A 13622-nucleotide genomic window follows, 5' to 3' on the forward strand; every position below is an offset into this window, starting at 1 on the left:
TCGGTAGGCAGTGGGGCTCTGGACGTTCCAGCTCTGCTTGGCAGAGAAGAGGGCAGAAGGATCAAGTGAGTGCCTAGGAGAGGCCCCACAGAGGACAGATCAGAGGCTGGATCCTCAGTCCTATCTGTAAGGCCAGGTCAGTCCACCTGCAGAACCAGACACGTGAGTGACTGCAGGTGACAGTGGCCAGGAAGCAGCCCTAGGAGCAAGGCAGGAATGGACACCTGGGGAAGGGATGGTTCTGAAGGCAAGGCCAAGGCTGGGCGCAGGGGTGTGCTGGAGGATGCAGGTAGTGGCAGGAGGTGGAGAAGCCACAGGGAGGCTTCATTGCCAAGAATCTTGGAGACAGTGAGCCCATCTTTGGGTCTCTGCATTCTCAAACATAATTCCAGTTTCAGAGAGTCTCTCCCGCTGTGAATTATGCACCACCAAACCCTTCCAGAATATTCTGTATCTGGGTTACATTTCCAAGGATGCCTTTCACTCTAGAGTGGTCTCATGCTGTCATTAGATCATCTGTTTTGGCTTTATTTTATTTTAGATCATGGTTTTATTTTGGCAAATACTGGTCACTTTGCCCAAAACAAATGCCACCCTGGGTCCAGGAATAATGTCAGCAAGCTGGTATATCATGCCAAGGGGAATTCTCCCTTGTTTTCCTATGACCCACATCTGCCCCTGTTGACTGCAACATCAGTGCAGACTGAGATGCTAACCTCAAGGCCTCTGCCATCCAGTAGGGTTTGCTAAAACTCACAAGGGGAAAGGTCGAAATCTGGAGATGTGGTCCTGCAGAGGGAGGTGGCTATTTCCGAGTGAGCAAGAACAGCTGCCCAGTGGGGCAGAGAGGAAGTGGACAAAGGTGCTGCTCAGGCAGGAACAAGGTCGTGGCAGGAACTTCTGGGCTGGGTAAGCAGGAGGCGGGAAGGAGGAGGAGAGGAGAAGGCTGGGGAAGCCCAGGGAGGTGACACATCCTGGTGACACTCTTCTCCCCCCTGCTCCCATCTCACTGCAGTTTTCAGGGAACCCTACACCGTCAGGGTGGAGGATCAAAGGTCAATGCGTGGAAACGTGGCCGTCTTCAAGTGCCTCATCCCCTCTTCAGTGCAGGAATACGTTAGCGTTGTGTCTTGGGAGAAAGACACAGTTTCCATCATCCCAGGTAAGAAGCGATCGTGGGTGGGGGGCCGCCTGGTGGCTGCCTGGTTGGGGGCAGTGTCTGAGCTGGTCATTGAGCTAACCCTTGACATGGTGAGTGATTTGGTTTTGTTCTCATAGCGCGTCAGCAAGCAAGTAGTCTGGTCCTTCTCTACGCGGGGAATCAGGTGCCAGGGGCCTCTGCTGTGTGTGTGTGGAGGTTCCAGCAGACACTGGGCGGGTCCTACTTGCTCACAGGAGTGGGGTCTCCATCTCCCTGGCCACTGGGGCTCTGCTGACCTTGCCCTGAGGGATGGGAGGCAGCTGGCAGGCTTATCTGTGAAAGAAGGCAGGAAGGGCAGGGTTGGGGACTGGTGTGTGGTCTGTGTTCCTGCGTGGAATGGCCAGGGTAGAGGAAGCACGCCCACTGGACCTTTTTCCACCCGTGAATGGGCTAAGATGCCATCAGAATCCTGGCTGGCCTCTCTGCTGGCTGCTACTGGGAGACCCGGTAGAGACTGTTGTGTTGGAGGCTCATCTCATTGAGCTGCTGTGGTTGCAAGTCCCTTGTCAAATCTGCTCCTCTTTCCATTTAGCATGATTGTTCCTTCAACAGGAAATAGGTCTGGGAACCCACAAGAGAAGATCTCAAGTCCTTAATCTACCTTCAAGTCTCCAGTTACAGGACTGTGGGACTTTCCCACCACTCACTCGTCCTTGCACACGGCAGGGCTTCTCCTTTCTCTACCAGGGACCTTTGTCTTCCTTCCTACAAAATGGGTTCTGGGTGCCCCATCTGCACTAAGGTCCCCCAGCCATTTGTATGACATGATTCCTCTTCTTCAAGGTTAGTCTGGAAGAGGAGCCTTCTCTGCATGAGCCCTTTAAAGCAGCGCTGCTTCATTTTGCTGCGTTCAAATCCCTGCAGGGCTCTTTAGGAGCACCAGCGCTCAACCCAACCCCACGTCTACTGAATGACCACCTCAGGAGTGTGTCCTGGGCCTCAGCATTGTCTGGCGGCTCCTGGAGGGTCCCTTGCATGGTTAGGATGGAACAATGCTGAGGTGTGTTTGCAGTAACGTGGAAGGATGATTTTTTTGAAGCATGGATTTATGTTTCGCTCTCAGTACGTTTTCTTTCCCTCAGTTCCAAGCAGATGGCCCAGCCATTATATCCTGTCAGAGCTGGCGGTCGCAAGACAGGGGTCCAAAACCACTTGAACACAGCTGCTCTTCCTACCTTTCACAAAACCATAAGCTAATAAGAAAATCTAGGATAAGTGTTCTGTTAGGGGAAGAGCTTTTGAAGGCAAGGGACAAACAGGAGTTGGGAATGCCAGGGTCAGGGTGATATTGTGGCTGCTCAGGATGTAGCTGGAAGAAGCAGTTGGACCCCATGGGGGTGGTTGTGCAGGGTTCTTCTGGGTCTGGGACCGAGGCCAACATTCTTGCGTTTCAGTGAGGCATGAGGTGCATAGCAGAAGACCCAAAGGGACCGTGTGGGTAGTGACAGTGGGCTGGTGGGGACCAGAGGGAACTTGAATCTCAGGATCTCTATGTTTCAGTTTTTTAAAGAATGTAAAGAGATGTGGTATCAGACACTTGAACTGACGGACTAACATTATACACAACAAAAATATAACTGTTATTATATTAAAAAAATTTGAGTGCTTATTATCTGCCAGGCACCAGGTAAAGAAACTTTCATATTTGAACTCATTTTAGCCTCACAAAGTGTATTTTAGCCTTGTCCACCTTACAGGAGAGGAAACTGAGTCTCGAAGAAGTAGAGCAGCTTCTTCTGGTCACGTGTCTGGTAAACAGAGGGTGCGTTGGACCCAGGTCTGTTTTTTCGGCCTATACACTTACCCCCAGAGAGAAGTGCCTCCCTGCACCCACACAGAGGTATCTAGTAAAGTGCTACTCAGGTACCACAGAGGAGTTCACTGTGTGCTGTAGGGAGTGAGGGCTTTGAGTCAGAAAGGGGAAAAAAAAAACAATGTGGATTTTTCAGGGAAGGATTGGTAGAATCGAGTCCAGGGTCATGATTAAAAGCCTAGAATCTAAGGCCAGTGTCTGGGATTGAAAATCACTCCATTGCTTGCTGGTGGGCAACTCACTTACGGCCTGAGGGACTCATCCCCGATTGTAAATGGTTTCACAGGGTCGATGTAAGAATGAAATGAGTTAATACAGGTACAATGTTCAGAACGCTGCCTGGCATGTCCTCGGGATGTGCTGGGTGGTGGCTATGATTATTAGGTAGCAGGTGGCATTCTCCTGTTCTCGCTGGCTCCTGTTGTGATGTGTGTTCCTACCATGTCCCCCACAATTGTGCGTTTCCCCAGAGCGGGAAGAGGGTTGGTCTTACCCACATATCCTGGGTCTTCACGCTCTGCCTTCCATGCTCAGGCTGGACGCTCAGGGCAGACGCTCACTCTGTGGATAACCAGGTGGTTGGGAGAATCCTGAAGGATTCTGGAAGCAGCCTAGACTGAGGCATGGAAATGAGGATGGGAGTGGTCGGCATGGGGTAGTAAGAAGGCCAGAGCAGGGAGGGAGAAGGAAGGCTGGCTGCGAGGAGCTGGAGGCGGGGGCTCCCCCAGGCAGCCCTTGTAGTTGGCGCTTCAGGGCTGTCTTTGATGTCAAGACTGGACTGGTAGCCCCGAAGGGCATAATTACCAGGGAAGTGGCCTTGATGCTAATCTGCAGGACTGTGTTAAACTTTGGTTCCATAGAACCCCTTTCTTCCCTTTGGTCTTGGAGAGTTTTTCTCCCCTGCCCAGCTCTCCAGCCCCATCCATAATTATTCTAGATCCTTCTGCAGCTATGCATTAGATCCAGGGACAGTCTTCCCAAAGCATGTAAATCCTAACTAACTTGGTCCTAGAGGAATCCATGAAAACCAGAGAGAATGGGGTTGTGTTTCCTCTGGGCATTGTAGGTGAGGAACCAGAACTCAGGCCCACACGCCGTATGCTTCAATTTTGGAAAAATGCAAATAGTATGATTTTTTTATATAAAAATAGAATTTTTCTGCTATCCATATTCACACTATACCTAGTATATGTGCATTGTGTGTGTGTGTGTATGTGTGTGTGTGTGTGTGTGTAGAGGCTGCACGGCAGCTGCTCATGGTGGGGGGGTGGGGAGACATTAATGATTAGTTGTCCTAGGGGATGGAGGAGCCTGAGCTACTCCCCTCTGAGCTTCAGGGTGGGCTCCTGGAGCAGGCACCTGTACTGACTTTGACTTCCGGATCTGCGGGGCTGGGCTGGGCTGCTCCACAGACATGAGGACCAAAAGAAGCAGGAGCTAGAAAGCAGGAGGAGAAACTGGGGGATTGATGTGGGCCAATCAGGGCACCAGGAAGTAACCCCTAGGGGGGAGCAGGTGCCCTGGGAGGTGGGGCCTAGGCTGCTGCAGAACCCTGGGGGTGGGAGCCAGTCCCCCCGGGTCTCTTTTTGAGGGTGTGTGGGATCTAAACAAGCGCTGTGAGTTGAGTCTCTGTTCACCAGTTGGCCTTCCCGCCTGTCCACGGCTGCCCTGGAGCCGGGCTCACTGGCTTTTTGGCTGTTTTCCCAGGGCCTCCAGAGGCTGAAGAGACAGCCCAAGGTCCTGTCTTTCCAGGAGCCACCTATTACACACCCTCCACCCACCTCCTCCTCCTTCCCCTCCCTTGACTAGTTAAAAGGTGTGTGTAAAGCACAGCCTCTCACCTTTGACCCCCGTACTCCAACCAAGTCTCTCCTGAAGGACTTGGTCTTGAGGTGAGCCTGCTTGCAGAGCGGGCGGGGTGGGCAGGAGAGGGCTGAGGGCTGTGCACAAACATAAATTAAAATTAAGGCCTCCAGTGAAGCCGAGATGTGGTTTAATTTCCCATCTGCATGATCACCATTACAATGCATGTTATTGGATATAAAGATAAATCCGGCCCTGTTCCTAATAGCTTTTAATTTCCACCAGACCTGATTATATCGATGCGGGCTCCTTGTGGGAGTTTCCCAGCATGCTCTTCCCCAGCATCCTGACTGGCTCTCTCGGTCCCAGTGGGGAGTTTTGGACACCGCTCAGATGCAGGCCAGATGTGTCCACTGCTGCTCTGGAAGGCAAGCCTGGAGGAGCCCCTTGCTATGTGCATAGGACTCTTAGATGGGGGAGAAGCAGGGGCAAGCAGGGGGGACTTTCTGGAAAGATCCCCACTTCAAGGATTCCCATCAGGCAGTGCTTCCCCGTCACGCCCCACAGCCCACCTCAGGAGGTGAAGGAGAGTCTCATGAGCCCACTAGAATTTCTGCACCTCCCTAGTGACTGTCCCCAGAGTAACAGGAGCCCAGGGTTTTCCATGGGTTTCCATACCAGTTTGCATTTGTCCCCACCATTTCTTCTGCCTGTTCCACTCTGATCCCTTCTCTCCTTATTGACACCCCACCCCTCCATTGTCCCATGAACGTGGTGCATATGTGTCTGACCTGAGCCTCCTCCAATGTGACTCCTGACATTACTGCTCCTGTGGTTCTATTCCTGGAGCATTTATTTCCTTCTGTCTTGCGTCACAAGCCATTATTTCTGTTTGTGTGTGCAGAAGGGTGTATGATTATACCTTTCTCATTATTTTATCCCTAGGACCAGCATAGCACTGTCACAGAGTAATAATAAAAATGAGATTAATGATAATACCTATCATGTATAGAGCTCTCTTTTGGGTTAAGCATTTTACATATATTATCTCTAATCCTTAAAATCACCCTTTAAGAGAGATAATGTTTTTTGTTGTATTTTGTTTTCCAATTTATAAATGAGGATATTGAGGCCCAGGGAAGTTAAGCATCTTACCCAAGGCCACACAGCTAATAGGGATGTGGCCTGGATTTGAGCTGGGGTTCTCTGGCTTCCTCTGTTTCCTGTGCCTTTCCAGAGGCAGTTTATCCATAGGTTTCCACCCAGGAGAATGGCCTCTCCTTACCTGGAGACAAAAATGTGTCACTAGCCCTTGCGCTAACCTCTGGTCATGGGTGGTAACCAGAGGCTTTAGCTTTTCTGAATGACCACAGATCTCCAGCTTAAAAAATCAGTGGACATGAGCTGGGGTGGTGGCTCAGTGGTAGAGCGCTTGTCTAGCATGTGTGAGGCCCTGGGTTCAATTCTCAGTACCACATATAAATAAATAAAATAAGGTCCATCAACAACTAAAAAAATATTTTAAAAACATCAGTGGACAAAACAACCATTGTAATAGGAAGGCAGCAGTGGACACTCGCTCCATTTTGGTTCAGCAGGAGACAGAGAACGTCCTGATGGGACATGGTGGATTCAGCCTGTGTCATCAGCTCTGATGGACAGGGATGGCTGATCCCAATGCAGCAGGCAACTATGATACTGCTTTGGCTTTGGAATGCAAGTTCAACTTGCTAATTCCATTTGGCTCGGGCTGATCCAAAGGTCACTTTGGATCCCAGGTGTCTACCTTCACCAACTTGGGTGGGGGTGGAGGAATGGGGGACAGGGACAAGGGATGAGGTGGTGCCCAGTTTGGAGCACGGATAGACTATGAGTGAGGATATGGACTCAGGAACAGTCAGAGCCAGAGAACATCCTGGAGGTGACGCAGCCCAGTCCTCTCTGTGCCTGGTAAATGACCCAGGCCCAGACCCACACTGTCCTGCAGCATCTCCCCTGTGCAATCTCAGTACACAGGATTTTAACCACTCACAAGGGACTTTATTTTATTTTTTTACTACTACCAGCTTTTCCTCTTCTTTGTCTGTCTAAACCCTACCCCTCTTTCAAAGACTCATTCAAATACCACTATTTCTATGATGTCTTCCCTGATTTCTGCTAAGAATGGATTTAAAAATCACCCAGATTAACCTCCTCCTAGGGGATCCTTTCTAAACTCACTCCCAACTTTATCAGTTCTGGCTCAAGACACTAATCGTATTTTGTCCTGGAATATGTTAAACCCTGTGATAGCCCCAGATGGGAACCCATCATCATCAGGGCAGGATGAACATTTCTCTCAGGGCCCTCTCCCTTCCAGTGCTCGCAGGAGATGGAGAAGCCAAGTCTCCTCAGCTGTGCTGTGGTATGGAGGGAGGAGGCGGGGAGCAAAGGGTGGCATCGCGGGGACTTAAGCCTGGTGGTCCTTCGCCTCCTTCATCTCCATCAGGCTGAGCTGCTGTGGGTGCCTCTTGGGATACTCCCTGATTTATGTACCTAACTGGGGATGTCAATTCTCAGCTCTTTGGGGGCATGGGGGAAAGGGGCTGGGATGGTCAGCCTGGACGAATATGAAATTGATGGGGCAGACAGAGTCTGGGCCCTGCGGGGTGCCAGCTACAGCATCGAGTCCTGCAGTGGACCCCAGGTAACCATCTCTGCTTCCTATTTCTTCCCTCAGGGGCCAGTGTCTCCCCAGGAGGAGGATGATACACAGAGGCAGGGATTCTCTCTAAGGGCACAAGGCCCTAGGATACATCCCTAGGCCAAGAGAGCAGAGAGAGCACTGGGGGCGGAGGCAATGGTGCAAAGGTCTGCAGGCCAGGAGGGTGGGGTGGGCCTGGGGTGTGCTGGACTGAGTGGGGAGAGAGAAATCTGGAAAGAAGACCAGGCCATTTGGCTCGTGAAGGTCCTGTCTAATTCTGGGCTGGAGTGAGGGGAAGACAACATGATAATCGCTCATATTTATGGAACATTTACTGGTTTCCAGGCTGTTCTAAGCATTTTATCACATTCAGTTCATTTAATCTTGACAGAAATCTGAAGACAAGAGGACTGTTATGTTCCCGTTTTACAGATACACAAACTGAGGCACAGAGAAGCTCACTCAGTAAATAGCTTACAGTTAGTAAGTAGCAGAGCCACAGTTTAAACTTTTGCATTCGGACTCCAAATTGTTCTGTGCTCTTGAAGACAGAGAACTGATATCCAGAATATGGAATAAAAAGAAAACTAACAAGAAAAAAATGAACAGCTGGACAGAAAATTGGGTAACAGTTATGAGCACACAGTTCACAAGTGATATAGTGGGATGTGGTGGGAAGATGACGGGCTGTGAAGTTTGCTAATCTTAATTGCTGATCTTAAGAAAGCTAGTTCCAAAACTTCAGTCTGTCCATCTATAAAATGGGACAATGAAACCTTTTGAACACGGGATCCTTGAGTTGAAAATTAGGCCTCTGGGAGACTTAAATTCTCAGATGCAGAAGCAGTAGACTAAATGCCTCAAGAAAATTACCCACCCAGCATAAAGGGGCTGTCCAATCTCAGGCCCCACCCGCATAACCCTGTCTTTCCAGAGACATCTCCTCTCACCTATGTTTCCCTTCCTGGGTGCTGGGCTGGAGGAAGAGCATGGGTAAGCCAGAGGCATAAAGAAAATGGGATCAGAGAGGCCAAGAGGTTTGCTTCAGGTCACACAACTTCCAAGAGGCAAGACCTGGATTGTAGCCAGAGCTTTTGTCCCCAATTCCCAAGCTCTTTCCCTGTGACAGTGACTTCAGGCTGAGGTCCTGGGGACTCCCAATGATGGCTGTTTCCCTCACAAAGGCAGCTGGCTCTCAATGCTGCTGTTGTTCTTTGTTTGCTTTGCTGGGGAAAGGGGCATGGGACCATCGCGGTCTTCCTCCAAGGGCAGAGAAAGAATCCTGCCTTTAAATGCACTCTCCAGGTTAAAGATTCAAAGGACACGCTTGGCAGCAGCAAGGGAATTCTCCCTCTGGTTGGATGGCCCACACCGAAAAGAAAGTGATAGTAACACTTAGGAGAAAAGACATGATCAGTTATTGAGGTCTCGTGTGATAAGTGCTTTTTCTGGGTCATTCTGTTACATCTTCACACATGTCCTCTATAGCGGGTGCTATTATTACCCCCATTTTGAAGATGAGAGGCCTATCCTACAGAGAGGTCACCACCTGCCCAAGGCCACAGTCCACGACCAGGGAGGTTTGACTTCAGCTCCCAGGTCACCCAGTCTGGCCCTATGTCACCTTTTGTCTGTAAGCTACTCTCTGGTCTTGGGCCTCATCTTATTGACTCCCCCCAGTTGTACCTGTGGGAGACTCCGATTCACAGTCTCTTAACAGAGAACCCAAGGCTTGGGGGATGGAGGGGCCTGCAGAGTCGTGCAGCCGGGCGGGGGTGCGCCAGAACTGCGGTTTGGATGCCTGCACCCCAGGAGCTCTCGAGGCCCCGCCTGGCGTGCCCGCCGGCAGTTCCCAGGACCCTCTTCAGTATCCTGGCGGGTGGGCTGCTCTGCAGTTGCATGCCAGTTGCTTGGTTCCAGAACCATCCGCCAGGCTCCTCAGTCAAGCAGAAACGCCTCGTGTTCGCAGGTGCCTCTGGCGGCGTGTGCATGTGTCATGTTTTGCTTTTCCATTTAGTTCATGGCAGGCGCTGCATTTCCAGAGCACCCACTGGGTGAATTTCAGCAGATTTAAGACAATTGCAGGCAAACGCTCTGCCCCGGGATCACGCCGCGACAGTGGACACGGAGCAAGCGGCATTGTTTGGTTAAGTTGGCACCTCTGTAAGTTACCCTGAAATCAGAGTGGAATTCTTTATAGAAGGTTATCCTACACATAAATCATCATTAGACTACCTCATTTTTGTTTAATGTCTACCTAACTGTGCTGTAGTCTAAAAATGTGTGTTTAGTGAAGTCAAGGGTTGCAGGGAAATTATAGGGTTTTCAAAAACCCATTTGCTTTGCTGGTGTTCACATCAGAATCAATCTTGCCTTTAGTTCTCAATCTCGTTGCAAACATGCAGCATGGCTTGCCGAATTCTGGCATTTAATGTAGGGTAGCATTTATTCAGAAGAAGCCAACGGTGCTTACAGAATGGTAGAGCTATGTATAGATGGCACTTCCTGCCAAGCCTGTGATTTTGAACTCTGTGGCGTATCAATGAGATGCCAGAGCCAGAGCTGCAGCCGCGTGGAGATGGGCTGAGGTTCAGCGCGGAGGCCTGAGCCAGGGTGCAGTGGACTGGGTGGTCTGGGTCCATAATGCTGCGAGCCTCACTGTGTGCCAGCGCACAGTAGGCAGGCAGACATCGTTTGCCAAATGCCCAGAGGAAGGCTTAGGTAGGATGGCGACTGATCCTTTAGATTGGGTGGTAACAGGATGAACAAAAAGGAAGGGGAGAGTGGATTATGCCTGGTTCTCTGGCTGCAGGAACGAAGCCATTGTTTGCTCCTGTCAGGACCCATGTCAGCGAGGCTTGCTTGCAGCCTCTTCTATGATGGAGTGAAGTTGTAGGACAAAGAATGTGGACTCTGGGTTCTTGGAGGCTTGGGTTCAAATCTTTGTTTGTGGTTTGTTTTTGGCACCAAGGATTGAGCCCAGGGGCGCTTAACCACTGGGCCGCATCCCCAGCCCTTTTTTATTTTATTTTATTTTTTATTTTTATTTTATTTTATTTCGAGACAGGGTCTTGCTGAGTTGCTTAGGGCCTTGCTAAGTTGTTGAGACTGGCTTTGAACTCAGGATCCTCCTGCCTCAGCCTCCCGAGCTGCTGGGATTACAGGCATGTGCCACTGCACCCAGCTCAAGTCTTTACTGTGATTCTTAGTGGCCATAGCACCTGGAAAAGTACATGAACCTCATAGAGCCTTGCTGTCCTCAGTTGTGAGGAGTAGAAATTATGGACTTTCTTCTATGTAGGTAAAACACAGTTTCCATGAATAGTACACATTTTTCTATGTGGCTCTGTTTTTCTACATACAGTTTTTCTGTATGTAGCTTTCAGTTCTTGCTGGTGCCTGGTGGACACACACCCACCACTTACCCAGGGTTAGTCATCTCCTAGTGGCCTGGACAGTCTCCTGAACAGTGAGCGCAGAGGTGTGAACATACAGGTGTGAGCATTTAGGAGGAGGAATGCTGCTGTCCCTACACAAGGGTCACATAAGCTTCAGGGCTGTAGACATAGGGTAGGAGGTGAGACTGGACCTTGTAGTGAGGCACAGGCAGGAAGCACTTTGGGTCACTGTGCACGGTCAAGGCCTGACCTCTGACATGCGGCTCCGTTTCGGTGGTCCCCCTGGTATCTGCTGTGTCCTGAGATCTGCTGTGCCTAGCTATCCAGACCCACCTTTGGGATGGAAGGCCAAGCTGGCTGGAGCCAGGCACCGCCCTTCTGCGTTCCAGTGTGAGGGCAGGCAGGCCTTGTGCTTGGATGAAGGCTGCTGAGCTGGAGATGTTTCCTCTCAGAGACTCCTCCCTTCACTACAGCAGTAGAGCAAATTGGGGCTCAGAGTATTCTGAATATCCCTGTCTTAGAGCATAGCATCTGCCAGAACTCTGGAGAGTCAGCCAAGAAGATAAATGGTTGAAACAAAGTGAATGGCGGCAGGGGTAGTGGTGGGGCTGGCGTGGGGCAGGGGCACTGTCTGGGGCTCCCAGTTTAGCTTCTCTTCAGGCAGTGGTGCCAGCCAGATGAGGGGGAGCTTCATCTCCTGGTGGACTGGTGGGCTCTCTGGGACTTTGTGAAGTACAGATTTTCTTTCTGAGAACACCATGGCTAGGGACTTTCTTCTCTGTCCCCAAGATGGGGTGCAAAAAAGGGAAAGGACTTGCCTCTAGAATGTTCCAGAGCCCATATTATTGACACAGGCATAGGAAAGCTGTTTTTCATAGGCATGGCTGGGGATGCAGTTGTACCCCCAGGAGTGGGGCACATACTCACATCTACTGGTCTACACCAGGCTGTAGCCATGCCGGTGGATTATCACTGGGCATCCTCCATGCAGGTGAGCCATAGAACAACCTCTGTCATACACCCCACATGCCCATTGTCCTCCTGTCCCCTTCCCAGGGCTGCTGTTTCACAACACAGGGCACTGCCGGTGAATGCCACAGCTTGCGTTGACTTCATTCCCTAAATCTATCTAAATGGCCGTGTTGGCATAGGCAACCGTCAGTTGATTGGATTTTTTACTTCATTATTTAAATTAACAAATGTTTTTAAGCATTTACTGTGCGCAAGATGCTCTGTTATATAGACAGTGATTCCCAAGGGTCTTTGCTTGAGGACCCAGAGGGATTTGGAGAAATTCCTCTTCCTACACACCAAAGAAACTCATTTAAATTAAAATAGATATGCGTGCTCGTGTATAAATAGTCTGCATGATGTAAATGATACACATTGAATACGTACACATATGCATTTACACTCACACCTACTCTCCATTCCGGCTTTTCTACCTGTGGTGAGCGAGGGAGCTTCCCCTGTGTAGACCCCAGCACACAAAATGGAGACCCGAGAGAGACCCTCAGCTCTGTGTCTAGGGGCAAGAGTTCTCTGGAGCGTCTGGCTCAGGGTGTGTGTGTGTGGTGAGCCCAGGGCTGTGTCAGGTCTTGGCCTTTTCTCCTAGTCAAGGAGGGCAGCTCCCCGTTGCCCATTTTATCTTCTGGGCAAGATTGAGGGGGGATTAGGTGCTTTGAATTTTATGGACAACCTTGAATCAACTCTTTAATGAGGCCTATTAAGCATAGAAAGGATGGCTGGAAATAAGCAGGGGACACTGTGCCTCCTTTTGAGGGGATTGCAGCCTCACAGACAAGAGGAGCTTGAGATTCACCTGACCTCAACATGAGCCAGAGTGTAGGAGGAGGCTGGAAAGGTGTTCTCAGGACTGGGGCCCCTCTTGAGTGCTTTGCAGAAGTGCCTTGTAGGAAGCAGCATCTCCCATGGGTTTTAGATAATGGGTGCACTGGGTGGCTGAGCTCCTGCAGGGCAGAGTGTTCGAGAACAGACAATTCTCAAATTTAGAATTACTTGGGGAACTTCGAAGAATACCATTGTCCAGGCCCATTCCTGGAACCATCAAATGAGGACCCCTAGGGTGAGACCCAGCCTCTGCACTTGTTAAAGGCCCCTGCATGTCCAGCAAGCATCTGTGGTCCAGGTAAAGGAGACCATGGGAGTGAACTCCCGGAGAGCCGAGAGCAATGGCTCACTCTGGGGGGAAGCAGCCTGATTTGACTGGAACTGTGGATACATTTAAGGTGGGGTATAATCTGCCGCAGGAGCTGTGGGTGATTTAAGGGCAATTCGGAGCCATTGAAATGGTCTGCAGGGAATTTTAGAGGGTGGTCTTCAATGGCCAGAGATGTTTCCAGGAAAGTGGAGATCATCCAGGACCTCGCCTGCTAGAGTCCATGTCTGCCCCTGAATTTCCCAGGGATTATCACTGGGCATCCTCCATGCAGGTGAGCCATAGAACAACCTCTGTCATACACCCCACATGCCCATTGTCCTCCTGTCCCCTTCCCAGGGCTGCTGTTTCACAACACAGGGCACTGCCGGTGAATGTGGGAATGGCTGAGAGAGGCCGGTGGAGGGAAGTCTTCCACCATGTCCTACCCAGAGTTGAAGCAATGTGAAGATCTAGGGTGAACGGAATAGCCTCTTACCTTTCATATTCAGGTTGAGCATCCCTAATCCCAAACTCTAAACTATTCCAAAATCCAAAACTTGTTG

General features: G+C 50.4%; 1 protein-coding gene across 1 annotated transcript in view; it reads left to right on the top strand.

Annotated features, from left to right (window-relative positions):
- Nucleotides 1-13622, top strand: part of Dscaml1 (DS cell adhesion molecule like 1) — a 321656-nt gene that overhangs the window by 19102 nt on the left and 288932 nt on the right. Inside the window, exon 3 of the mRNA XM_046438707.2 lies at nucleotides 1016-1162. Within this exon, the coding sequence (XP_046294663.1) occupies nucleotides 1016-1162 (147 nt within the window). The remainder of the gene's footprint in view (nucleotides 1-1015; nucleotides 1163-13622) is intronic.

The sequence above is a fragment of the Marmota monax genome, unplaced genomic scaffold (assembly GCF_021218885.2).
Source record: "Marmota monax isolate L192 unplaced genomic scaffold, Marmota_monax_Labrador192_F-V1.1 WCK01_AAM20220418_F8-fsc00081, whole genome shotgun sequence".
Classification (NCBI taxonomy): domain Eukaryota; kingdom Metazoa; phylum Chordata; class Mammalia; order Rodentia; family Sciuridae; genus Marmota; species Marmota monax.